The sequence below is a fragment of the Phyllostomus discolor genome, chromosome 1 (genome assembly GCF_004126475.2).
Source record: "Phyllostomus discolor isolate MPI-MPIP mPhyDis1 chromosome 1, mPhyDis1.pri.v3, whole genome shotgun sequence".
NCBI classification, from domain to species: Eukaryota; Metazoa; Chordata; class Mammalia; order Chiroptera; family Phyllostomidae; genus Phyllostomus; species Phyllostomus discolor.
Genome location: NC_040903.2, coordinates 33,001,067 through 33,027,780, shown reverse-complemented (window position 1 = coordinate 33,027,780; position 26,714 = coordinate 33,001,067). Strand labels below are relative to the sequence as shown.

At 36.7% G+C, this 26,714-nt stretch overlaps 1 protein-coding gene across 1 annotated transcript; it reads left to right on the top strand.

The window, feature by feature from the left end:
• The first annotated feature begins 453 nt into the window (after positions 1 to 453).
• Positions 454 to 25,503, top strand: PDCL2 (phosducin like 2). The gene is made up of 6 exons (XM_028508145.2): positions 454 to 975; positions 6,041 to 6,161; positions 6,782 to 6,872; positions 15,309 to 15,452; positions 21,067 to 21,275; positions 25,315 to 25,503. The coding sequence occupies exons 1-6, from the start codon at positions 970 to 972 to the stop codon at positions 25,470 to 25,472; spliced, it is 729 nt and encodes a 242-aa protein (XP_028363946.1). The 5' UTR covers positions 454 to 969; the 3' UTR covers positions 25,473 to 25,503.
• Positions 25,504 to 26,714: the final 1,211 nt, after the last annotated feature.

The following is a 26,714-nucleotide window of genomic DNA, read 5'->3' as shown; positions in this document are numbered from 1 at the left end:
AAATGTGGAATGTTTGAAAATATTTTATATTTGACACAATATCTTACAAACACAAGGAAGCAGATAGGCTACTGGGAGTATAGGCTTTGTTTGTGTTGAGTATTAACTGAGCTCTACAGATGGAGAGGTCCGATGCTAAGCTTGGGCTCAGCATCGCATCCTTAAAAACATTTCTGCCTTTTTCCCCCCAAATCCTATCAGTGTATCTCTTTGACCGTGTGTATATAAGCTTCTTTGGCAATGCCATCAAATGTTTACCCTATGATCCTGGCAGCTCCCACTAAACAGTTCCTTAACCTAAACACCAGATAACCCACCTATCTAGGTTTCCTACCTAAAACTAAAGCTCGTGTTGCCTCACACAGTGCGTTGTTAAGATGGGGGTGGAGTGCCACTGGAGAACCTGTCCATCTGGTCCGTAACTCCCGCCACCCCTCCCCCAAATTGTATACATACAACAAAAATTCTGTGTACAGTTGGGGCCTGGGGGTTAGGTATCCCCTAAAATCCATCCAAATACAGGCTATGGGCTCCTAGTTAACTTCTCTGACGGGTTCTCTCCCCAGGATTTTGTTATTACTCCATGAAGATAGGATTGCAGGGTGATAGAGGGCTCGGAAACAATGAGTTGATTTGGTGGTGGTGTAGGGAAAGGTGGGAGGAATGCCAACATCAACACCACTCCGGAAACAGGAAAGGCACACTTGGGATAGGTACCCCAACATCTAGAGCGTCAGGACCCGCAACCACCCCTGGCAGCGCCTCCGAGTTGCCTGGCAACCCAGCTGCGCTGGGCTCGCGAGCGTAAACGTGCGGATGAGGCCCTTGCTCTCCCCTCCCCCTCCGGGTGATGGTGACAACCGCTAGGTCTACTTGGGTCTCTGTACCCGCCTAGAAGAGACATCTGAGGCACGAATCCCTCGGCAAGGGTCGGTCGGCACCATCGCGGGAAAATAGAGACTGAACGTCATGCAGGTCGGAGTCCCAGGCCAAAGGCAGTCGGGGGCACCCTGCAGGGTTCCCGACTGGGCCTGAGGCAGAGTGGGAATGGGGAGGGCAGCCCGCAAGGGTTGGGTTTTAACATTTATTTTTGGTAAGAGCTAAATTTTGCGTGCATCTGGAGATTGAAGAGAAATCCAAATAAACTCTAACAGAGTACCATTTTTTTTCAAGGTTTGTCGCTGGAGGTTAGTTGTTTGGGATTGTGTTAACACCTCTATCTTGAAAATCTTAAGGCTGCACTACTTCTGACTTACAAATAGACCAGCAACTTTAGTCCAAGTGTAATTCAGTTTAAATATCCCACCCCACAACCTTAAAAACAATCAGAATGAAAGCCCTAGTAGTTGCATCTATATTGAGAAAATCCCTGAGTTTTCTCCTATCTGATCACAAAAGCTCTGTTGTCAGACTTCCATTTATTCTTTAGAAGGCTGCACCTCTGTCTAAAATGCCTGTGCTTTTGTTCCTTTATCAGAGTAAAATGCTCACTTTCTGACGTAGAGAAATAGCTTCTTCCCACCTGCTTCCCCAAAGTAAAACCACTGATTTTTCTTGTTTTACATACTGAATTTTGGTACTCATATAAACAGTATAATTTATTAGGATATTTTTAACTACATATAATTTTAATGGAAGTCCTTTTGTGTGAATTATATATTCCTAACTAGTACATTTTATTCAGTGTATGCAGACATTTCTATGCACTATGAATAATCTGGAAGGAAATTAAGAAAACAATTCCATGTATGGTCGCACCAAAAAAGAACAAAATACTTAAGAACAAATATAACCAAGGAAACAAAGGACTTGTACATGGAACACTACAAAACATTGCTGAAAGAAATTAAATAAGACATAAATAAGTAGAAAAACATCCCACCTTTGTTGATTGGAAGACTTAATGTTGTTAAGATGTCAATATCTAAAGCCATCTACAAATTCGGTGAAATCCCTATCAAAATCCCAATGATATTTTTGTAAAAATAGAAAAACCCATCCTAAAATTCATGTGAAATCGTAAGAGACCCAAAGTAGCCAAAACAGTCTTGAAAAAAGTGAACAAAGATGGAAGGTACACATTTTCTGATTTCAAAATATGCTGCAAAGTTACAGTAATCAAAACAGTGTGGTACTGACAGGAAGACATACAGATCAATGGGGTAGACTAGAACACCCAGAAACAAACCCTCACACATGCAGTCAAATGATATTCAATAAGGGTGGCAAGACCATTAAGTGAAAGGATAGTCTCTTTGACAATGGTGTCAGGAAAACAATATCCACATGCAGAAGAATGAAGTTGGACTCCTAGTTCACATTATAAATACATATAAACTGAAAAAGCATCAAATGACACAGAATCAAGAACTAGAACTATAAGACACTTAGAAGAACATATAGGGAAAAATTGCCATGACGTTGGATTGGCAATAATTTCTAGGATATAACACCAAAAAGACAGGCAACAAAAGGAAAAAATATGTAAGTTGAACTTCATCAAAATTTAAACTTTTATGCATCAAAAGGCACTATTGATATAATGAAAATACAAACCACAGAATGGGAAAAAATATTTTCAAAATATATATTTGATTAAAAAATAATATCCAAAATACATAAAGAACTCCAAAAATTCAACACCAAAAATATAAACCAATTAAAAATAAGGATATAAAAAGTGGCTCCACATCTGTGTTGTCATAGAAATGCAAATTAAAGCAGTAAGAGACCAGTACACACCTACAAAATGGCCAAAATCTGGAACACTGACAACAGCTAGTACTAGTGAGAATGTGAAAGCAATAGGAACTCTCTTTCATTCATTGCTGGTGGGAATGCAAAATGGTACAGCCTTAGGAAGACTTATCACATCTTACCACCTGATCCAGCAATCATATTCCTTGTTATTTACCCAAAGGAGCTAAAAACTTTATATCTACACAAAAAGTGCACACAGATGTTTATAGCAGCTTTATTCATCATTGCCAAAATTTGGAAGCAATCATTATGTCCTTCAGTAGGTAAGTGGGTGTATTAACTGTGGTACATGCAAATAATGGAATATTATTTAGCACTAAAAAGAAATGATCCAGCCATGAAAAGACATGGAGGAAACAGATGCATATTACTAAGTGAAAGAAGCCAGTCTGAGAAAGGTCATACTGGATAATCCCAACTGTATGCTGTTCTTGAAAAGGCAAAACTATAGAGACAATGAAAAAGTCAGTGGTTGCCAGAGGTTAGGAAGGGAAGGGATGAATAAGCGAAGCACAGAAGATTTTGAGGGCACTGTGAACACTCTGTTATATCACAGTCATGGCTACATGTCACCATGCATTTTTGTCCAGACCATGGACTGTACACCAAGAGTGAAGCATAATGTACAATATGAACTTTGGATGCTTATGATGTGTCAGTGTAGGTTCATCAATTGTAACAAATACGTCATTCTTGTAGAGGATGTTGATGATGGGGGAGGCTGTGCATGTGTGGGGCAGAAGGCATATTGGAAGTTTCTGTACCTTACACTCAATTTTGCTGTGAACCCAAAAGTCCTAATTAAAAAACTGTTCCTATTTTATTTTTGTTTTAAATGAGGAATCTGCTTTAAACCAAGGTATCAGTTTGGTGGTAGATATTGATAATGGGGTGTCCATGCATTTGTGGGACAGAAGATATATGGGGAATCTCTGTATTCTCCCTTCAATTTTGCTCTGAACCTAAATCTGGCCTAAAAATTGTCTTAATTTAAAAATAAAACATAAGGAAGTGGGCAAAGAACTTCAACAGAAATCTTTCCAAAGAAGATATACAATGGCTAATGTGCACATAAAAAGATGTTCAATATCATTAGTCATTAGAGAAATGTAAAAACCACAATGAGAGAGGACATCCATTAGGAAAAGAATTATTAAAAACAGAAACTTGACAAATATTAATGAGAAGATAGAGAAACTGGAGCCCTTGTGTATTGCTGGCAGAATTGCAACTGCTGTGGACAAGATTAGGCAGTTCCTTTAAGATTATACATGGAATTATTATATGATCCAGCAGTTCTACTCCTAGGTGTATTGTCATAAGAATTGAAAGCAGGAACTCTAAATGGGTATTTGTACACATATGTTCATAGCAATATTATTCACATTGGCCAGATGATGGAAACAATGCAGATGTCCATTATTGGATGAATAGAGAAACGAACTATGGTGTGAACATACAATGAAATATTGTTCAGCCTTAAAACAGAAGGAAATTCTGGTATGTACTTCAACATGGATGATCTTTGAAAACATTATGTAAAATGAAACAACCAGTCACAAAAGGGCAAATATAGTCACATACAACAAAATAAGTATATTTTGGGTCGATGATGGTGGTCCTAGAAGATTATAATGGAGCTGAATTCCCTGTAAGAAATGAAAAGATATGTAGCTCAGGAAGATTTTTTTTCTCTAATGGGAACAATATCTGGGAGCTTGGCAATTGATTTCCTCTCACTCACAGAAGCCCCATTTTGAGTGCACAGATTACACCCCAATCAGTCAGCCGCTGACCTGTTTCAGCACAGAGGAGCCTGGCCCCACTAGTGCAGAGGGTGCTACACTCCTCTCAGCTGTAGCTCTGAGTACACTGCTATCGATTCTTTGTTGAAGAACTAAAATCCTGCACAAGGACACAAGTCCACAGGAGCCACTGTAAGTATTAAGTGCCACTGTCACTTTACTACAAGCTTTCTGTGGTAGTGTGGAGCTGGCCTGTTCCTATACTTTGGAAATATTTTCAGGTTGTACTGAAGTACAGCATGAGTCGTATTTCTGTCATCAATTCAATGCCACAGTGAGCCCTTTTTGCCAGATAGGGTCAAAAAAAATATCTAAAGTCAAACTATTGAGTCCTCAGTTCTATACCCTTTCCATATTATATACTCTCCTTTTTTTAAACAAATACCACAAAGTTTACTAATCTGACCACTGCTCCAGCATACAATAGCCAAAACCACATTGCCATGACAATCTCCAATGTTCCCTTGTCTCTCCATCCTGATTTCTTGTTTCTACTGTTCCTGAAGCCACCATTCATTTCTTCCTTACAGTCACTATTAATGGTAATCTATACCCACCTCAGCCAGTTCCTCCTCAATATTTCCAACCAGTGCAGTACACATTCCTGCTCATTGAGCACCACTGACTGCTTCAGTGTTCTATTTCTGACCCTGCTGGAAGGAAGCAGGGGGCGGGCTTGTGGGACAATGTTTATACAATCTACAGTAGTGTTCAGCAATGTCCTAGGCCTTCTCACTCACTCACTCACTGACTCGCCCAGAGCAACTTCTACTCCTGCAGGCTCCATGTGAGAAAGTGGAGCTCAGTCAAGGCCATCTTCTAGTTTGTTTGCCACAGTATTCATTCCCTTCTTCTGGAAATATCAGGAAAAAAATGGACAGCAAACTAGAGAAACAATAATTAACATAAGACAAGCAACTTCTGTAAATGCAGAAATTAATATATCAAATCCTAAGTAATAATGAACAAAAAGTAACTTGCATAGAAGGAAATTATGATTGGACAGAAATTAACCTATAGAAAGATTCGTGGCCTCTTCTAAGATTTGACTTGGGAGTACAGGCCCCGTGAAGCTATATACTGTAGCTCAAAAGAGAAGCAAGTTTACCGGGAGTTCTTGAATGTATATGTGGAACTAGAAACAAAACAGTATTTATTCATAATGAGAGTTGGTTTTGCCTACTACATTCATCAGAAAATATTCCATGGCTTTTTGAATTTACTTCATTAATATTTTATATGTGTTCCAATTTTTTTTAATCTCTGTCATTTTTCACAGTAGAGAATATATTCTGCTTATCTAAGTATGTAGTTCCATTAGTTCTAGGAAATGAGAAAAAGTAAATCACTTCGTTTTATCCTTTGAAACTAATTGTATAGTTATCTGTAGTTCATTGCATAGTTGGAAATTCTATATATCAATTTTATACATAAAAATACACAACTATGTTAACAGATTTTCTATTTTTACATAGGATCCAAATGAAGATACAGAATGGAATGAAATTTTAAGAGATTTTGGCATTCTTCCTCCAAAAGAAGAGCCAAAAGATGAAATTGAAGAGATGGTTTTACGTTTACAGAAAGAAGCAATGGGTATAGTTGTGCATTTGGTGGGCTGGATGAAGGGGATAATACAAGTATAATAATGATAGGGTATTTCATAAACTTCAAGGGAGAGAGAACATTAGAAATCATTTGGCATGTCCCACCCATACTTTTGCTGGTATCTAAAGTTCCTAATTCATATGTTGAAATTCACATGCTAGTTAATAACAGAGCTGAAACTTACTGATACTTTTTCCCTCTCTACGATATTTCTCTACCTTGTGGTTACCTCCTATTTTGATCATTCTATATAGTACACAGTATTTGTCAAGATTTTCTGGTACTTGGGAAAAATCTAAATTTATAGGGTCTATTTTATTATTTTTCCATCACCATTTATCTCCCCTATACCCTCTTCCACCTCTAATTGATTTTTACATTTACTTTTTAAATGTAGCCTGGTAGTTCTGTGAACTCTGAGGGGGTAATAACTCTTTAAGCAAACTTGAAGCAGTCAGCCACAAAGTAGTTTTATATATTGCAGACACTGCAACTTTAAAGATAGTCTTGATCTCCATTTATTTAATATGTCATTTTTTCTATACATGTGACTGTAAAGTAAAATTATTTTTAAACAATTCAATTGTCAACAATTTATTTTGCTTTAGTTAAACCATATGAGAAGATGACTCTTGCACAGTTGAAGGAAGCTGAAGATGAATTTGATGATGAAGATATGAGAGCTATTGAAACATATAGGTACAGTGATTCATTGGGATAGTTTATGAGTTTTGGAAAGAAGAGTATTGTAAGAATGAAACTAAGACAAAGCCATATTTTATCTATGGAATAGATTAAAAAATAACAAAACTAATTTTAAAGTAAGGTTTTAAAACTAACATATAAGGTGGAATTTTTTCCTATTTTTTTGCCTTTGCTTAAATTAAAAACTATCCAATAATGTACCCCAGAACTTCATTAAGTGACATGAGTAAAGTGGAAAATATCCATAAATGGCCAATAAAAGGAGGGCTATAACTTTCATTCTTGCATGATGTCTGTCAATGATATCTATCATTTAATAATTAATTGCAAGTCATAAATTCTCTCAGAAATTAGAATAGGTGCATACATTACCTAACTTTTCTTGATACTAAAAACAAAGACATTATAAAAATGGTTTGCTATAGAAAAATATTTCTTATGAATGTAGGCACAAAATTTTAAACAAAATATTAGCAAATTAAGTCTAGTAATTTTTTTTAAAGAACAATACACCCTAAACAAGTAGGACTGGTCCCAGGAAGGCAACGTTGTTTTAACATTAAAAAGAAAAGCAAAAATCAGTGAATTGGGCTATGTATAGCAATACTCAAGTAGCAGTGAACGTACCTAGCATGCATAAAAATATAACCAGTGTGCCTTGGAAAACTGCTTTATTACACAGTGTGAATTGAGAAAGTACAATATGAGTCTTGACCATCTTATGGTGCCCACAAGTAAAGAAGTGATACAATTTTTTTTAGGCATAGCAGCCAACCTAAAAGATTTCTCAATGACCAGAGTTGGAACAGCTTGAATAATAAAATAAATATAATATTGGATTATGAAACAAATAATAAAGTAAATATCCATGAGTTCATAGTGATATAAATAATTAACTGAATACATAAACAAATTCAGAAGAAATAACACTTCTTCCTCACTAAAGAATTCTCATTAATAAGTGTATATGGAATGAGGAAAATAGGAAAATTACCTTCAGAACACCACAATAATAATCCCCCATGGCAAGATCTGCTGATAGATGCTAAAATAGTGGGTGAAATTTTAAGAGGCACAGTATTTTCATAATCTCAAAGTATCTCCCCCTCCAAATATGTAGTAATTATAAAGGAGGAAATTGTAAGTTTATAGTGTAGAGTTTTGGTGGACCCCATCTTAGGGAAATGACCAAGGTTAAGATCACAAATGATACATGGAGACATTAAGTAACTCAAGATATGATGTGCTGAAGAGGACACATACCCCCTGTGGTATCTTTTTAAACAATTCATAATCTAATTCTAATCATGAGAATGCATAACAGAAACTGAAATTTGAGGGACTTTCAAAAAACTGACCAGGTTGCCTTGCCCGGGTGGCTCAGTTGGTTGGAATGTACACCAAAAGTTTGTGGGTTTGGTACCCGGTCAGGGCACTTATGGTGAAGGCAAACGATCAATATTTCTCTCTCACATCAATGTTTCTCTCAGTCTCTCTTTCCCTTCCCCTCTCTCTCTAAAATCAGTAAACATATCTTCAGATGAGGACTGAAAAAAATTGACCAGATTTATGCCAGGAAAGATGGAAGAGTAGAAAACTCCAGAAATCCATCTTTTTACCTAGACAACAATTGTATTGGTTGAAACTGTCTGAAGAGGCAGCTTTGGAACTCTGGAGGCTATTTGAACACTTGCTGCTTCCAGGATAAAACTCTGCTGGTAAATTGTAGTTAGTATTAGTTGATTTCAGTCCTCAGTTGGTATTCAGCTCTCATCCTCCAGCTCCATGTGAGGCAGCTGTTTGGACAGTAACCTTTATTTCTAGTAAAGCTTCCTGGAGGAGGGTGGACAATAAGGACTCTGTTGTAAAATATCAAGGTTCTGTGTCAAATATGAAGATTCTGTGTTCTGATTGTGGATTGCTGCTCCTGATTGCAAAGGTATAGGTACAGAGTCTGGTTATCATTGTGTCAACACCCATTGGCTAAAGTAGCTTCTAGAGCATTTAAAGGAGCCATATCTATTTTTTTAAGATAATAAAAACAGCAATAGATAAGGGGGAATTCAAAAGTCTTGGGAAAGATGAAGACTCAGAGAAGACCTAACAGTTTCACCTCAGGCTGATCCCTGGCGTAGAGATACCCTACAACAATAACAAAACAAACTACGGGGAAGGAGGAAGATCTGATTTCCAGAGTTATCATATTATATGAATCAAATATTTAGCTTTCAACAAAAAAAATCACAAAAGAAACAAGGAAGTGTGGCCCATTCAAAGGAACAAAATAAATAAATACAAAATATGCCTGAGGAAGCCCAAATGTCAGACTTACACGGCAAAGACTTTAAGACAACTGAGTTAAAGGTGCTCAAAGAGCTAAGGGTACACATGGACAAAGACACAAAAACACTGTATGAACATAATGAGAATACCTAAAAAGAGACAAAAATTATAAAAAGGAACCAAGATAAGAGTCTGAAACAAAAGAGTAAGATAGTTGAAGTGAAATATACACTGATGCTTTAAAAGCACATTTCAACAAGCAGAAGAAAGGACAAATTTGAAGATAGGACAATTGAAATTATTGAGGAATAGGAAAAAAAATAGTGAACAGAGCCTAATTGTCCTTATGGTTACTATTAAGTGAACCAACACATGTAATGTGGGAATCCCAGCAGAAGAAAAGAGAAATTGACAGAAAGAATATTTGAAGAAATAATGGCTGAAAACTTTCCAAATTTGACAAAATCCCAAGTCTACAAATCCAAGATGCTCAATGAATTTCAAGTAGGATAAACTCAAAGAGACCCACACAAAGATGTGTCATAATCAACTGTGGAAATACAAAGATAGAAGCTTGAAATCAGCAAGAGAAAAGGGACTTGTCACACACAAAGGACTCTTAGAACTATCAATCAAATTCTCATCAGAAATCTTAAAAGGTCAGAAGGCTGTGAGCTGATATATTTAAAGTGCTGCAGGAAATAACTGTCAAGCAAGAATTATCTATCTGGCAAAAAACTATGCTACAGGAATGAAGGAGAAATTAAAACAGTCCTAGATTAAAGCAACATTTTTACTACTAGAATTATGCTAAAAAATTAGGAGTCCTTCAGATTAAAATTAAAAGCTACTAGACAGTAACTCAAAGCCATATGAAGAAATAAATAACATAGGTAAAGGTAACTGCATAGGTAAATATAAAAGTCAGCATTACCATACTTTTGATTTTTAACCCAGTTTTTCCTGCATGCTTTAAAAGGCAAATGCATAAAACAATACTTATAAATCTGTGTTAATAGACATATAATATATCACAATGTAGTCTGTAACAAAAATATAAAGGGGGTGCTCTGGCAAGGTGGCTCAGTTGACTGGAGCATTGTCCCATGCACCAGAAGTTTGCAGGTTTGATTCCTGGTCAGGGCACATAACTGGGTTGTGGGTTCGATTCTTGGTTGGGGCACGTACAAGAAGCAACCCATTAATGTTTCTCTCTCTCTCTCTCTCTCTCACCCTCTTTTCTTTCTAAAATCAATAAACATATCCTCAGGTGAAAATTTAAAAAATATATATATAGTTAAGGGGAAGGTGAGATGGAGATAATATAAGAAGCAAAGTGTTACTCACAGTAGGTCATCATAAGATACTAATTTTAATTCTTAAGATAACCAATAAGCCCTGGCTGGCGTAGCTCAATGGATTGAGCGTGGGCTGGGAACCAAAGTGTCCCAGGTTCGATCCCCAGCCAGGGTACATTCCTGGGTTGCAGGCCATAACCCCCAGCAACCGCACATTGATGTTTCTCTCTCACTCTCTCTGTCTCTGTCTCTGTCCCTCTCTCTCTCTCTCTCCCTCTCTCCCTCTCTCCTTCTCCCCCCTCCCTTCTCTCCCTAAAAATAAATAAATAAAAATCTTTAAAAAAAGATAACCAATAAAAGAATACATAAAAAAAGAAGGAAATCAAAATGGTACACTACAAAAATCAGCTAAATGCAAAAAGAAGCAGTGACAACATTGAGGAACAAAAACTGTGTAAAAAATACTGAAAATAACTAAATGGCAGAAGTCCTTCTTTATCAGTAATTACTTTGTTATGTTGGTTCCAGACTATAGATACTGATGCTATTGGCTAGGAATGCCTGAGGCACTCATCTCATCTGTATTACTCATATCTTGTGGCTGAAGCAGCTCTTGTGGTTCTTATGACTGTAGGACGTCTTCCCCAAGAAACCATCAGGGAACTTAGATGAACAAGAGTATTACTCACAGGTCCTGGAGGATATGTAACATGTCTGAGGTCCATACAGCCAGGTCAGAGAGAGAGAGGGAGAGAGAATGAACTTGTGGTTCTGCCTTTATTGGGTTCCAATGTTAGGGTGTCTAGATTTTGAGAGTTCACTCTTGGTTGACTAATTTAGGGCATAATACCAGGAATCAGAGCACAGAACAGATAAGCAGGGTCACTCAAGCAGTTAGTCATACAGATTACCCACAGCTTTCTGAAAGAGGGAGCTTCATGAATGGAGCAGCCTAATTTTTAGTTAGTTGTTTTTTGCTAGTTGCTGTGTCACGCAGCTGACAATATGTTTTTCAAGATGGATGTCTTTGAAATGGAATACTTGGCAACCAAAGCTTAATGTCAGACACTTACACTACAATCAAAAAACTTCATGTCAGGTACTTAATTACATATTATAAATGTAAATGGATTTTTAAATTCAATTGATCTCCACTTAAAGGAAGAAATTGGCAGAATAAATAAAAAGAAACACAATCCAGACTCTGCAAACCAAAGCTGTCATGAGAAAGAACAAAGTTGGAGGACCCACACTTCCTGATTTCAAAACTTACTACAAAGCAACAGTCATCAAAACAGTGTAGCAGTGACAATAGGATGGACATATGGATGGATAGAATAGAAAGCCCAGAAAGAAACTTTCTCGTATATTGTTAAATGGTTTTCAACAAGGGTGCCAAAACTATTTAATGGGAAAAGGACAATCTTTTCAACAAATGCTGCTAGGAAAACTGGATGTCCACATGCAGAAAGATGAAGTTGACAGACCAGTTTTGCAATGTTGTTCTGGGAGTCGTTCCTGGTAGCCCAGTTTAGAACCTCCTCCATTTTTCCATTGAATTTGTAAAGCACTTCATTCTACAGATTAAGTTTCTTGCTGCTTAAAATAGCTAGAGGGCTTTCTGTTTATGCAACTGAATCCCAAATTGTTGGGTGTAAAATGCAGGCCACTGAGCACTAAATCACTTCCTGATGGCAAAACTAACCCAGTTCTTTATGTCTCTCCCTGCCTAATTCCACTGAAGTAGCAAAGAAATATGAGGAAGAGAAGGAGGAAGAGGGGAGGAGGAAGAGATAAAGTTGATAGCTGCACCAGTAAGCAGGGCATGGTGCAATCATGGAAACAAAAGCTTTTTGAAATTTTTGAAAGATAATAAGCCAAAGAGATCAAATTGAGAAAAGTTAATGGCAGTGATGCTAAATACTGAATGCAAATAAAATCCAGCTCCCAAAAGGTCTTTGGATTAACTGTAGATTGTGCATATCTGGGTCAGCAGGGGGAAAATTGAAGGACTTCAGTTTGAAAACTGTGAGAGGGCCCTAATGTGGATTGTTGTCCTAGGGATTCTCTAGGCTTTATTTTGCTTGGATTACTTGTTACATAGAGTGGTTTTACCTGACATGTTTCTAATATGTGAAATAAAACAGACTGTTTTAAAATATAACAAGGATTTTGTTCAGGCATAATGAAGCCAACAGATCGGGAAATTCCATTGAAAAGATAGTTTTTAACTCACAGCTCAAGAATAGAGGGCATGTGCCACAATGCAGGGCCGCACAGGGAAGCATTCAAGTTGGTTGAGAGGCAGAAGGAGAGAGGGAATAGCCTGGACCTCGGCCAGCCTTCATTGTGGTTTCTGTGGGAAAGGCAAGCTAAGCAGGGTAAGCAGATTTAGGGTTGGCTAGTTTGAATATAGAAGTACTGTTCCAATTTTGCCCTAATGTCAAACTCCTCTGGGGATCAGAAAACCTCTGTAACAACTGTTCTGTCTAGGAACCTATTTCATTAGCAAAGACTGGGAGAAAATAATTGCAGAAGACACATCTGATAGAGGACTGTTATCCCTGTTATACAAAAGCTCTAAAAACTCAATAAGAAAACAATGTGATTAAAAATGGGCCAAAAAGACCTTACTTAACAGACACCTCACCAAAGAAGATATACAGATGACAAAGAAGCATATAAAAGGATGCTGCACATCTATGTCTTCAGGAAAATGCAAGTGAAAACAAGAGACTGCTACACACCTAAGGAAACGGCCAAAGTCGGGACCACTGACACCACCAAATGCCAGAGAGGATGTGAAGCAACAGGAACTCTCATTCATTCATGGTGGAAATGCAAAATGGTACAGCTTTTGGAAAACAGTGTGAACATTTCTTATAAAACTAAACATATTCTTACCATGTGATCCAGCTATTGTACTTCTTGGTATTTATACAAAGGAGCTGAAAATTCATGTCCACATAAAAACCTGATCATGGATCAGGTTTTTTAGCAGCATTATTAATCTCTGCCAAAACTTGGAAGCTACAAAGATATCCTCCAGTAGGTGAATGGATGGATAAATTGTGGTACATCTACACAATAGAATATTGTTCAATACTAAAATACATGACCCATCCATGAAAAGACATGGAGAAAACTTAAATGCATGTTGTGAAAGAAGCCAATTTGAGAAGGCTGCTATATGAATCCCAGCTATATAATAATCTGGAAAAAGCAAAGCTATGGAGACACTAAAAAGATCAGTGGTTGTCAGGGGTTGACAGAGGGGGGGAATGAATAGGCAAAACACAGAGGATTTTGGAGCACTGAAAATGTTCTGTATGATACCATAATGATGGATACATGTCATCGTGCATTTTCCCAAACCCATAGAATGTACAACACCAAGAATAAAGTGTAATGTACACTGTGAACTTTGGGTGATTATGGTATTTTGACATAGGTTCATCAATTATAACAAATTATCACTCTTGTGGGGGATGTTAATAATGGAGGAGGCCATGCATGTGTGGGGTCAGGAAGCCTATAAGAAACCTCTCTACCATCCACTCAGTTTTTGCTATGAACCTAAATATTGGCCAGGTAGATTTAACAGTTAACATTTTGTCTGGTACCTGGCCCAGGGCCAATTAGGGCAGAGGTATAGTGGCTCAGTTTAATGAGGGAGATGACTGAGGGATTCGGCTCTGGAGTGGGGTTGGTTTGCGTCTGAGGAATTTGCTCTCTGGTGAGAGGTTGCTCTCTTTTGAAATTAGCTAGACTTGTGAGGGGCAGTCTGTCTAGGATCAGCAAGGCCGCAGAAGCCAGAACACCAAGAATACAGAAAATAAGAAAATATAGTTAATCCACAGGAAAAAAAAGGAGAGTATTCCAAAGAAAACTTAGAGATATAGAGTCAGTAACTTTTAAGAAACCTGCACGTGCATCGGAGAACATTTGTGTTTGCTTCATGAACCTGAGCATTCAATAACTGAATCAGAGTATGCACATTTTGGAGCTGTTCAAGAAAGTTTTAATGCTCCCTATAGATAAATAACTAGGTAACATGGAATGCTAACTGTGTGCTAGGCACCACCCTAAGAAATTTTCATGTATTATATAATTCTCAGCAATCCCATGCAAGTAGGTATTAGTATTAATACCATTGTAGTTGGAGAAACTGAGGTTTAAAGAGAACAAATAATTTGTGCAAGTTCATGCTGCTAGTAAGTGGGATCTGGTATCTAAACCCAGGTTAGTGTGATCTTAGAGTTCAAACTTGTCATTCTTCTCTACCACCTGTCTACCTGCAATAAATTTTATAATGAGCAATTATACATATTCACAAAGGCTTTGGACTGAAGGTCAGTGTAGCATGATAGTTAAGGGCATGTAAATGGGGATAATAATAGTATAAACTTTATACAGTTTTTACAAGGATTAGTTAATGTAATGTACTTAAAAGAGTGTCTTACAACATAATTAGCAACTCAGTAAATGATAGTCATTATTATTATATGAGTATATTCTCCCTTAATAAGTATTTAACCTGTATGTGAGAGTTTGTTGGTTCAATGTCTAAATAAACTCTCTATAGCTATGATTAAGACCTAGTCTTAAGTAAAAATAGATTCAAAAATTGGTAGCTAACTTCTTTTACTTGAAATGCCCACTAACACAAATCCCCATATAAACAGAGAAGTTGGCATTATAACACCATTGACAGTTATTCTGTCATTCGTTAAAGTGTTTGATATGTACTAGCATGACATTTATTGCCCTAAATTGTTACTGTCTAAAGGAATGATCTTAAGAATATAACAGTTTTCTTATGTGATTTCATTTCATTTTTTTTAATTAGAGAAAAACGGTTACAGGAATGGAAAGCTCTTAAGAAAAAACAAAAATTTGGAGAGTTAAGAGAAATTTCTGGAAATCAGTATGTGAATGAAGTCACAAATGCAGACAAAGATGTATGGGTTATAATTCATCTATACAGATCAAGGTAGTTACTTTTTTGCAAAATATTAATATATTAATGTTTTAAGATACATATTCTGGGTTTAAGGGTTTATAAAGTACATAACAAAGAGTACTCACAAAAAGAAAATAAATGTATATATACACATATATATGTATAGAGTCATTGGCTTCAGGAATTAAATTAGGTATTTTAATATATTTTCTTGTCTAATTTAAAGAACTTGTAACACTTTTTAGAAAAAAATAAGAATTCTTTGGCAGTTAATTTAAATAAAACTTATGGAGCTTTGTCCGGGTAGCTCAGTTGGTTAGAGCACCATCCTGATACACCAAGGTTGCAGGTTCAATCCCAGTCAGGGCGTGTACAGAAATCAACCAATGAATGCATGGAAAAGTGGAACAATAAATTGATGTTTCTGTTCTTTCTCTCCCCCCGCCATTCTCCTCTCCAATCAATATAAAAATTTTTTAAAATAAGAAATAAAGAAAACTTATAAACAGTTTCAAAGATATAGAAAAGTAGAAATAAGGATAAAACGAGCCCCCTAAATACTAGCCAGGTAGATTCAACAGTTAACATTTTGCCATATTTTTATCATTTGTGTGTGTGTGTGTGTATTTGCAGAACCGTTTCAAAATAAATTACACAATCATGACACTTTTATCCTAGGTACTTTAGCATGCATTTTCAAAACACAGGGACATTTTTTTATATAACCACAATCACATTCTTTCACCTAACAATAGCATTTTCTCACCTAACAAAATTAATGGTAATTCCTAATAGCATCTAATACCCAGTCCTTACTCAAAATTTCCCAATAACCTTCAAAATGTTTTTTATAAATACATATATTTTTGAACAGGATTCAATCAAGGATCAGGCAGTGCATTTGGATATATCCTATCTCTTGCCTTTTTTAACAGAACAATTCCCATGCCTTCCCATGTTCTCCCCCAAACAGTTGTACTAAGTATACTCCATATGTCCCCCCACCTGATCAGTTTGGTATAATGATAATTGGGAAGAGTGGACTTTTCCCCAACTCTGTGCCAAAGGGGAGCTGCCAACTCCCACAGCTGCATGAATCTCTCACAGAAACAGCACCTCCAGCGTTAGGCCCGAGGCCCTCTGTCTGGGCTTCAGGCCAGTCCAGGAACACAGGCTGTGACAGTAGCGCTCATCATTCTTATTTCATCCTCTGAATAAAAAATGCCTTCCTGCTTCAGGTCCTCAGAGAAATTCTGTACAGAGCAATTTATGCAAATATGAGCCTTGCTGTTTACCAGCTTTCCAGTTCCTCAGACCCCATGAAAGAAGACATTATTTTTACTCTAACTAAAATGCTTGGTAAATAAGTTTTTAGTAGTGTAAAGTCTTAAAAATAATCATTTCCCATTTTCCTATCCCATTAATCTAGCTAAACCAATTTGGAGATTTGCTGACTTTGGTTCTTCACAAATAAGTATGTGAAACAGTAACATTTACAGTACTAGCATTTGTGTCATCAGCGTTATATACTGAAGGTACACACTGACGCCTTTTCTGAGACCCATTATCATTAGCAGAATAGACGTTGGTTCTGAATTACCTATCAAACCCTGGCATAAAATTCTTTTAATGGTTATTTGTACATAAATTACTAGTCTTGACCAATAATTTTCAAAAACTCATAGAAGAGGTTGAATGCATTTTAGTCTCTCAGGGTTTTACAAACTGTCATATCCTTTGATGAACTTAAAGAATAAGGGTTCAATTTTATAACACTTTAAATATTTGTGAACTCAGAAGGTATTAGCTTTTGTAACATTAAGAAAATGCATTCATGTGTCAGTATAAAACATACATTTTAAGAAAATTAATCTATAATGAAATTTGTAAAATAAAAATATGTTAAATTATTTTTTATTAAAGTCTAGCTTTTAATAATGTATTTACTCATAACTTTCATATTATAAAGTGAAATATATCTATTAAGTTCATATTTCTAGCTACATTTTATAATTATAGGAGGGTAAGAATTTGTTTTTTTACCAGGATCCTAGGTTTTATAATTTTAATATTTCTTTGCCACCAAATTTTTAGAACAGGAGATATGTATATATATACATATATATATATATATATATGCTGTAAACAGAAGGCTGGAGGGTAGTTATTAGAAGGGGACAGAGACTTATAAGGGACTCTAAAATTTTACTAACTTGAATGTGTTTATGTAAAGTGGAGAAGGAAAGATTGATAAAACAGGGGAAGAGGGAAGCAGAATAACAAAGTCCCATAGGAAATGGAAGAAGTATGGGATGAAGTGGAGGTCTAGCTCTGAAACATTTTAATAAAGCTGTGAGTGAATGATGGACTGGGAGAAAATAGACCAAAGGATCAAGGTAGTGGGAGTTAAGTGATAAAGCAGAGGACTCGCAGGGTTTGGTCACACATGCAATCAATTTTAATTATCTGGATTTTGGGGAACAGGATGTGGCATGGACTGGGTTGTGAAAGAAAAGTGGGTGATATTTGTTAGAGTCAAGAAATTCAAGGAAGTTTGAGATAAAGGGATTTTTTGAAAATTATATTTTAGTGATTATGCTATTACAGTTGTCCAGATTTTTCTTCCTTTGCTCCCCTCCACCTAGCACCCCCACACTCCCTCAAGCAATCCCCACACCATTGTTCATGTCAAGGGGTCATGTGTTTAAGGACTTTGTCTACTCCATTCCTATACTGTACTTTATATCCCCATGGTTACTCTATAATTACCAATTTGTACTTCTTAATCCCCTCACTCTTCACTCATTCCTCCACACCACCCTCCCATCCAGCAATCATCAAAACACTCTCTGTGTCCATGATTCTGTCTGTGTTCTTCTCAGTAGCTTAGTCTGTTTTTTAGATTCAAGTGTTGATAGATATGTGTTTATTGCCATTTTATTGTTCATAGTTTTGATCTTTTTCTTAAATAAGTCCTTTTAACATTTCATATGATAATGGTTTGGTGATGATGAACTCCTTTAGTTTTTTCTTGTCTGGGAAGTTCTTTTTCTGCCCTTTCCTTCTAAATGCTATCTTTGCTAGGCAGGTGGGGCTGTCTTGGCTGCAGGTCACTGCTATTCATGACTTTAAATATTTCTTGCCAATCCTGTCTAGCTTGCAAGGTTTCTTTTGAGAAATCAGCTGACAGTCCTAGGGGAACTCCCCTGTAGGTAACTAACTGCTTTTCTCTTGCTGTTTTTCATATTCTCTTTTTATCTTTAACCTTTGACATTTTATTTATGGCATGTCTTGGAGAGGGCCTCTTTGCATCCATCTTGTTTGAGACTCTGTGTTTCCTGGACGTGCATGTCTATTTCCTTCACCAAATTAGGGAACTTTTCTTTCATTATTTTTTCAAATAGACTTCCAATTTCTTGCTCTTTCTCTTCTCCTTCTGGTACCCCTATGATGTGAATGTTGGAACACTTGAATTTGTCCCACAGATTGGTTACACTATCCTCTTTCTTTGGATTCTTTTTTCTTCTTGTTCTGATTGGTTGTTTTTTTCTTCCTTATGTTCCAAATCATTGATTTGAATCTGGGCTTCATTCACTCTACTGTTGTTTCCCTGTAATCATTCTTTATTTCAATTAGTGTATCTTTCATTTCTGACTGGATCTTTTTTATGCTGTTGAGGACCTCACCAAGTTCCTTGAGCATACTTATAATCAGTGTTTTGAACTCTGCATCTTATAGATTGCTTATCTCCATTTTGCTTAGTTCTTTTTCTGGGGTTTTGTTCTGTTCTTTCCTTCAGGCCATGTTTCTTTGTCTCTATTTTGGCAGCCTCCCTGTGTTTGTTTCTATGTATTAGGTAGAGCTGCTATGACTCCCTTTCTTGGTAGTGTGGCTTAATGTAGTAGGTGTCCTATAGGGTCCAGTGGTCCAGCCTCCCCTATCACTCAAGCTGGGTACTTGAGGTGCTCCCTTTGTATGGGCTGAGTATACCCTCCTCTTGTAGTTGATCCTTGATTGTTGTTGGCAGGTCAATGGGAGGGATTTACCCAGGCCAGTCAGCTGCAAGGATTGGCTGTGACCACTGACCACCAACCTCTGCCCTTCGTGGAGGATCAGCTTTGCAGGGGTAGTGTGGTGATGCTCTAGCATAGTCTGTAGCTGTCCACTGTGTGCGCTGGCACTGGTGTTTCCTGGGTGGTACAGGCCAAGGTCAGCCCCCATTTGTGTTTTGTCCAGGGGTACCCTGCCTGAGCTATAAAGCAATCTGAAATGGCTGTTACTTGTGCTGGGCTTGGAGATTCCCGGGTGAAGCCAAGATGTGAATCTAGGCTGGCTACTGCTAGTGCTGGGCTGGGGCCACTTAGCAAGAGGTAAGGGGGAGTGGGTGGAAACTCCCTGAAGCCAGCTGTTGCTTGTTTGAAAAGATTCAGGAAGTTGTGAAGCATGAACCAAGACTAGCCATTCAAATGGAAAAGCCACCGTTAACAACTGTAAGTTGGGCAGGATGTATATAGCCTCAGGGGATCTCCAGTGCAGAGGGTAGGGAGGGGTTGCCTAACAGTGTTAGCCAGGTTGATGGAGCCTCAGATATGGCACCATCTTGCCAGCTCTGTGGCTCTGTGGTAGGAGGCTTCAGAAAAGGAACAATGCCCCCTGCCTGCCTTTCTGTCTGGGAGAAAGCTGTCCCTCAGCTCTCACCTTGATACCAGATACTTCAGTTCCTCTCTGTATGCCATGGTGCCTTTCAAGCTGCTACCCCAATGCTGAATCTCAAAGGGAGTGGGTCTGAGTAGGTGAGTTCCTATGTAGGTTCTTTAAGAGGAACTGCTTGGGACTCCAGAAGTTTCTTCCACAGACTCAATCTACACTGGTTTTTACAGCCAGAAGTTATGGGGACTTACATTCCTGGCACTGGAACTCTGGGTTGGGTGGACCATTTTGGGCCTTGGACTTCTCACTGCTGAGATATCCTTCCTGAATTTTTATCCACCACACGTGGGTGTAGGCCCATCTCTTTCCATCTCCATCCTTCCTACCAGACTGGATGGATGAGGTTTCTTTGATTCTGTATTTGTCAAACTTCCACTCAACTCAATTTCTGATGGTTTTGAGTGATGGTTGTTCTATAATTTAGTTGTATTTTCATGTGGTTGTCCAAGCCTGATTTTCATATGTCCATTTTCATGTGATTAACTGGAAGCCCAAGAAATGGACTTTTGGGTTTGATCATCTCAGGTGAAAATAAGCCTGTGATGGTTGGGATCCCTTTGTTTCAACTCTGCACTGCCATGGAGTTCCCAGGAGTGTTATTTATTTTTTTCTCCTATGTCCCATAAACTAGGAACTGGCTTGATTAAATTGATGCTAAGTCAGACAAGCTTAGCCCTAGGTAGGCATCAAATTCCCATGGTAGCAAGCTTTATTCCCAGGCTATAAAGGTGTTTGCAGTGAAAATCAGAGGGCTCCATAGTTCATCATGACTAAAGGTAACAATAGAGGATGATAATTGATATGTTCTTAGATATTATTAAAAGAGTATCTAAAGATATATTTTGTCATGAAGATGTTTCACTTATTTTGTTAAGCTGAGATGAGTAGCTTGTTTTTTTATTAAAGATATTGTGTATATTGTTTCTCTTTTTAGCATACCAATGTGTTTGCTGGTTAATCAGCATCTTAGTCTTCTAGCAAGAAAGTTTCCAGAAACTAAGTTTGTTAAAGCCATCGTGAATAGCTGTATTCAACACTACCATGACATTTGTTTACCAACAATTTTTGTTTACAAAAATGGTCAGATAGAAGGCAAATTCATTGGAATTATAGAATGTGGAGGTATAAATCTCAAGCTAGAAGGTAATGATGTTCTTTTAAAAAATTGTTTGTTAAAACAGGTAAAAACTTCACTAAATTAACAAGTATCATGAAAGTTCATATCCATAAAACACAGTTTTTCCCTTTCTTCCAGCTCTTCTTGAATGCCTCCAGATTAACTTCCTACAATAATAATGTTATCATAACAACCACTTGCTTAAATCCGTATTGGTTCCTTGTCTCAAATAAGTTAAAAATTTAGAATCTTCTGCTAAGAATTTTGGCCCACTTTTCTAACTGTAGTTTTCAATGCTCACTAGTTTCTGCTCCAGCCAGGCTGATCTTCAGACACTGCTCTAGACACGCTCATTTGTTCCTTTATGCTTCCTTTCATACTCTTTCTATGTACCCAAAACACCCTACTCTTCTTTGTTTTTGCTTCCAAATCCTGTTCCTTCATGTGCCTCTTCATTTTCCATTTATCCCATTGTATGACTTTGGCCCCATCCATAATCTGTCTTCCTGCTCTTTGCTGAATTTCTGTAGCATATATTCTCTATACAGTTCACTTTCCACTTATCCACCTACTATCTGATTTTGTTGATTAATGCCCTTCGTGTTTTCTTTTCCTAACAAGTATAAGGACCATACCTCCTATTATTTTCTTTTCTATAATACATAACACAGGACTTGGTATTTTTACCTTTTCTAATTTTTCTAAATTTTTCTAAATTTTTCCAATTTTTCTAAATCTGATTTTTACTTCCTGACATAGTTCAAAGGCCATGTCCTTCATCAAGTCATTTCTTGGAACTCCACTAATTTCATATTATAAAAATCTTTTTCTCTTACCATCATGTTAAAGCCATTGTGAATAGTTGCCTTTAATAGCTAGTTTATTCACTCTCTTTTTTCTCTTAAAACTGTTTTTGGCCTTACTGAGACCTCCAATACTTCAATTGTTCCAGAATTATCCCTTTCTTTCTCCTAGTCTTGAAGGTGCCTCTTTGTTTTATTGCCCTGTTTTTCCAGTTTAGAATTTATTCCTTTATTTAAAATTTTTTAAATAATAGAAAAATCAATAATATGCCAGTCATTCATACGATTACTAAAAATAACACATGTGAACATTTGTTCATGTTTGCTTCAGCTACCTTTTTTTTAAATTGATGCAATTAACATTACAAATACAGTTGAAGTTACCTATATTTCCATCTCTAGTACCACTTCCCTCTTTTCCTCCCTAGAGGCAATCACTATCATGAATGATGTGTTATGTAGTCCATGCTTCTTTTTATTAGTATATTAAAAATTTTTTAAATTGTCATGAAATACACATAATATGAAATTTACCATCTTAAACACTTTAAAATATATAATGCAGTATTATGAACTATAATTACCATGGTGTACTTTATATATCCAGGACTTTAATACATAAATAAGTTATTTAACCATTTTAAAGTATATAGTTCAGTGGCATTCTATGCTTTCACATTGTTGTGCTGTCACCACAATTATCCATCTCTGTAACACTTTTCATCTTGTGTAACTGAAACTCTATACCAATTAAACAATAACTCCTCTCTCCCTCTCCTTCTAGCCCTTGACCACTACCATCTACTTTCTGAGTCTATGACTTTGACTACTCTTAGTACCTTGTATAAGTGCATTATATAGTATTTGTCCTTTTGTGACTGACTTATTTTGTGTAGCATAATTTCCTCAAAGTTCATTTATGTTGTGCATGCATCAGAATTTCCTTCCTTTTTAAGACTGTATAATATTCCATTGTGTGTTTATACCATTGTTTGTTTACCCTTTTATCTGTTGACTGATGCTTGGGCTCCTTCTGTCCTTTGACTATTTGGAATAATACTACTATAAATATGATGTACAAATAATCAGTTTTCATCCCTGTTTCCTTTTTTAATTCTATTTTATTGTTTATGCTATTACAGTTATCTCTACTTTTTTCCTCCTTTGCCCGCTTCTCCTCAGCCGCCTTACTCCTACCCCAGGCAATTCCCATACTGTTGTTCCTGTCCATGGGCCATGCATTTATGTTCTTCAGCTAATCCCTTCACCTTCTTTCATCCAGTCCCCCCTCCCTCACTCCCTCCCACAGCTGTCAGTCTATTCCATGTATCTATACCTCTGCTTCTATTTTGTTCATTAGTTTGTTTTGTTCATTAGATTCCACATATAAGTGAGATCATATGCTTTTGTCTTTCACTGACTGGCTTATTTCACTTAGCATAATAGTCTAGTCCCTGTTTCCAGTTCTTTGGATGTACGCTTAGAAGTAGAATTGCTAAATCATATGGTAATTCTATTTTAATTTTTTGAGCAACAGCATACTGTTTTCCATACCAGCTGCATGATTTTGTACTTTCATCAACAGAGTGTAAGAATTCCAATTTCTTCACGTTCTCACAAACACTTGTTAATTTTTTTTAAATATTTTATTTATTTATTTTTAGAGAGAAGGGAAGGGAAGGAGAAAGAGAGAAAGAGAAACATCAGTGTGTGGTTTTCTCTCATGTGTCCCCCACTGGGGACCTGGCCTGCAACCCAAGCATATGCCCTGACTGGGAATTGAACCAGTGGCCCTTTGCTTCACAGGCCCATGCTCAATCCACTGAGCTACACCAGCCAGGGCAATAATTTTTTTTAAAAATAGTAACCATCCTAATGTATGTGAGGTGTTTTCCTACTGATTCTTAATGTTTCCTATATTATTTTTTATGGTTCAAAATGCTTCAGTTTGTTTCTGAAGTCTCTATGGTCTTCTGCTGGTCTATTTGCCTACCCTGAATCCATACAGCACGGTCTTAATTACTACAGCTTTATAACAATCTAGTTGTCTCTAGTAGGGACAAGTCTTTTTCAAACTTTCATATAAATGTTGGAATTAGTCAAGTTGATTATCTCTCAAATTAACTGTTGGAGACTTGATATCCTAATAAGAGTGACTATTTCTTTCTGTGAATGAGATACATCTTGTCATTTTTTTGGTTTCCTTTTATGTTTTTTACAACTCTCCTGATAAATACAATATGTATATGTTATGTTTTATAATTTAATGTATTTTGTAATTTTCCTCATAAGTGTATTTTTAAAAAATTTCCTCATCAATGTTCTTTTCATCTATACAGAACTTAGGAACAAATTTGACAGAATGATGAGTTTTCAAGGTTCAGGAATTTTTGGTTATAAATTCAGTTCTTTTTCTTTTTATCTTGTTTGTATTTGGGTATTTCATATTTTTTTAACTATTTTTTTAAGTTTTTATTTATTTATTTTTAGAGAGAGAAGGGAGGGAGAGAGAGAGAGAGAGAGAAAGAAACATCAATGTGTGGTTGCTGGGGGTTATGGCCTGCAACCCAGGAATGTACCCTGGCTGGGAATCGAACCTGTGACACTTCGGTTCACAGCCCGCGCTCAATCCACTGAGCTACGCCAGCCAGGGCCGGTATTTCATATTTTTGTTGAAATTTTCCCATTAAAGTTTTCAAATTTATTGGCATAAGTTTCTTCATAAGTAGCCTCAGAGCTTTAAAATCTTTACTCTGGTTATGTCCCATGTAAATTCTTGATATTATTTTTTTTTCTTGTCATCATTTTTGCCTGAGGTGTGTCTGTTAGTCTCTGCAAACCACTAGCTTTTGATTTTGTTGGTCACCTCTATTTACCTTGTTTTCTTACTTTTGCTGAAGACCTTTCTTCATATGTCCCTCTTGTTTTCTTACTTTTGCTGAAGTTCTTTCTTCATATGTCCCTCTTTCTGCTTTTCTTGGCTTTATTTTATCGTTCTTTTTCTAGCTTCTTGATTTGAACCTTTAAACCACCATTTTCAGTCATTTTAAAATAAAAATTTTAACTATAATTTATCCCTTTAAGTATAATTTTGCTGTACCCAATGAGCATTTTGATATTGTACTTTCATTGTCATCTAGTTCTAAATAATTTTTCCACATTAATTGTATTAGAGTCAATCTCTGTTTCATGTAGATGAGAAATTCTTCTTTTCATTTTTCTAAGATTTTAATCTAACTTAATGATGGGTTATTTATTGCAGAACTTGAATGGAAGCTAGCAGAAGTGGGCGCAATACAGACTGATTTGGAAGAAAACCCTAAAAAAGGCATTGTAGATGTGATGGTGTCTTCAATTAGAAACACTTCTATATATGATGACACTAACAGTTCAAACAGTGATACTGATGATACCAAGTAGAGGGAAGTAGTTAATAAATAGTTTTAAAGTGGTTATGTACTGAATGTTTTGTTCCTCATAGCTTTTAGAGTCAGAGATTAGAAAATTTATAGATTTATTTTATTTTCAGTTTTTTAAAAATACTTTTGAATTTTACTGTTATTCAATTACAGTTTTCTGCGTCTCCCCCCACCCCTCCCCACCACCCCAGCCATCACCACCTCCCTCCCCTTTTTCTACCCCAACTTGTTTCTGTCCGTGCATCCTTTATAGTTGTTCCTGTAAACCCTCCACCCTTTCCCCACCTCTATCCCCTCCTCTCTCCCCTCTGGTTACTGTCAGTTTGCTCTTAATTTCAATGTCTTTGGTTATATTTTGCTTGCTTGTTTGTTTTGTTGATGAGGTTCCAGTTAAAGGTGAGATCATATGGTATTTGTCTTTCACCACCTGGCTTATTTCACTTAGCATAATGCCCCCCAGTCCATCCATGCTGTTGAGAAAGGTAGGAGCTCCTTCTTTCTGCTGTGTAGTATTCCATTGTATAAATATACCACAGTTTTTTGGTCCATTCATTTACTGATGGGCACTTAGGTTGCTTCCAACACTTGGCTATTGTAAATTGTGCTGCTATGAACATTTTTATGTTAGAATTATAGCTTAGACCTCATGTCAAAACTTTCAGGTATTTCAGAAATTGCCTCTAACAATACCAGTAATTATACTGAACCCTTAATATTTGCCTTTGTCTTATCTGTTTTCTGATCCATGTTGGATAAAAACACTGATACTACAAGTCCCCTGTATTGCCTATTCCCTTCCAAACAGAGGCCTATGAATGAAAATAATGAAGATAAACCATGCCATTTTATTTAATTTATGCTAATAAATCTTTAAGTCTATTATTTAGGGGCCCTGAGTGAAAATACTTAAACTTATGACCATATGCTTTTTCTTTGAAATTTCTTACCTATTAAAAAATTAACCACTCAATATAAAAATGCAATTTAAAGATTCTAAAAGGACATAAGAAACATATCTACTTATTATTATTGTTATTAATAGTTCTGTTAAGTTAGAAGATTAATGCCCTGGCTGGTGTAGTTCCATGAATTGAACGCCAACCAGTGAACCAATGGGTCACTGGTTCAATTCCCAGTCAGGGCACATACCTGGGTTGTGGACCAGATCCCCAGTTGGGTGTGTGTGAGAGGCAACCACACATTGATATTTCTCTCCCTCTCTTTCTTCCTCCCTTCCCTTTCC

Bases quoted from the DNA above. Each gene is read 5' to 3' on its own strand.
- PDCL2 (XM_028508145.2), top strand. The intron at 6,873-15,308 runs GTACAGTGATTC...TTTTTTAATTAG, and splicing joins AGAGCTATTGAAACATATAG to AGAAAAACGGTTACAGGAAT. The intron at 15,453-21,066 runs GTAGTTACTTTT...TTCTCTTTTTAG, and splicing joins ATTCATCTATACAGATCAAG to CATACCAATGTGTTTGCTGG.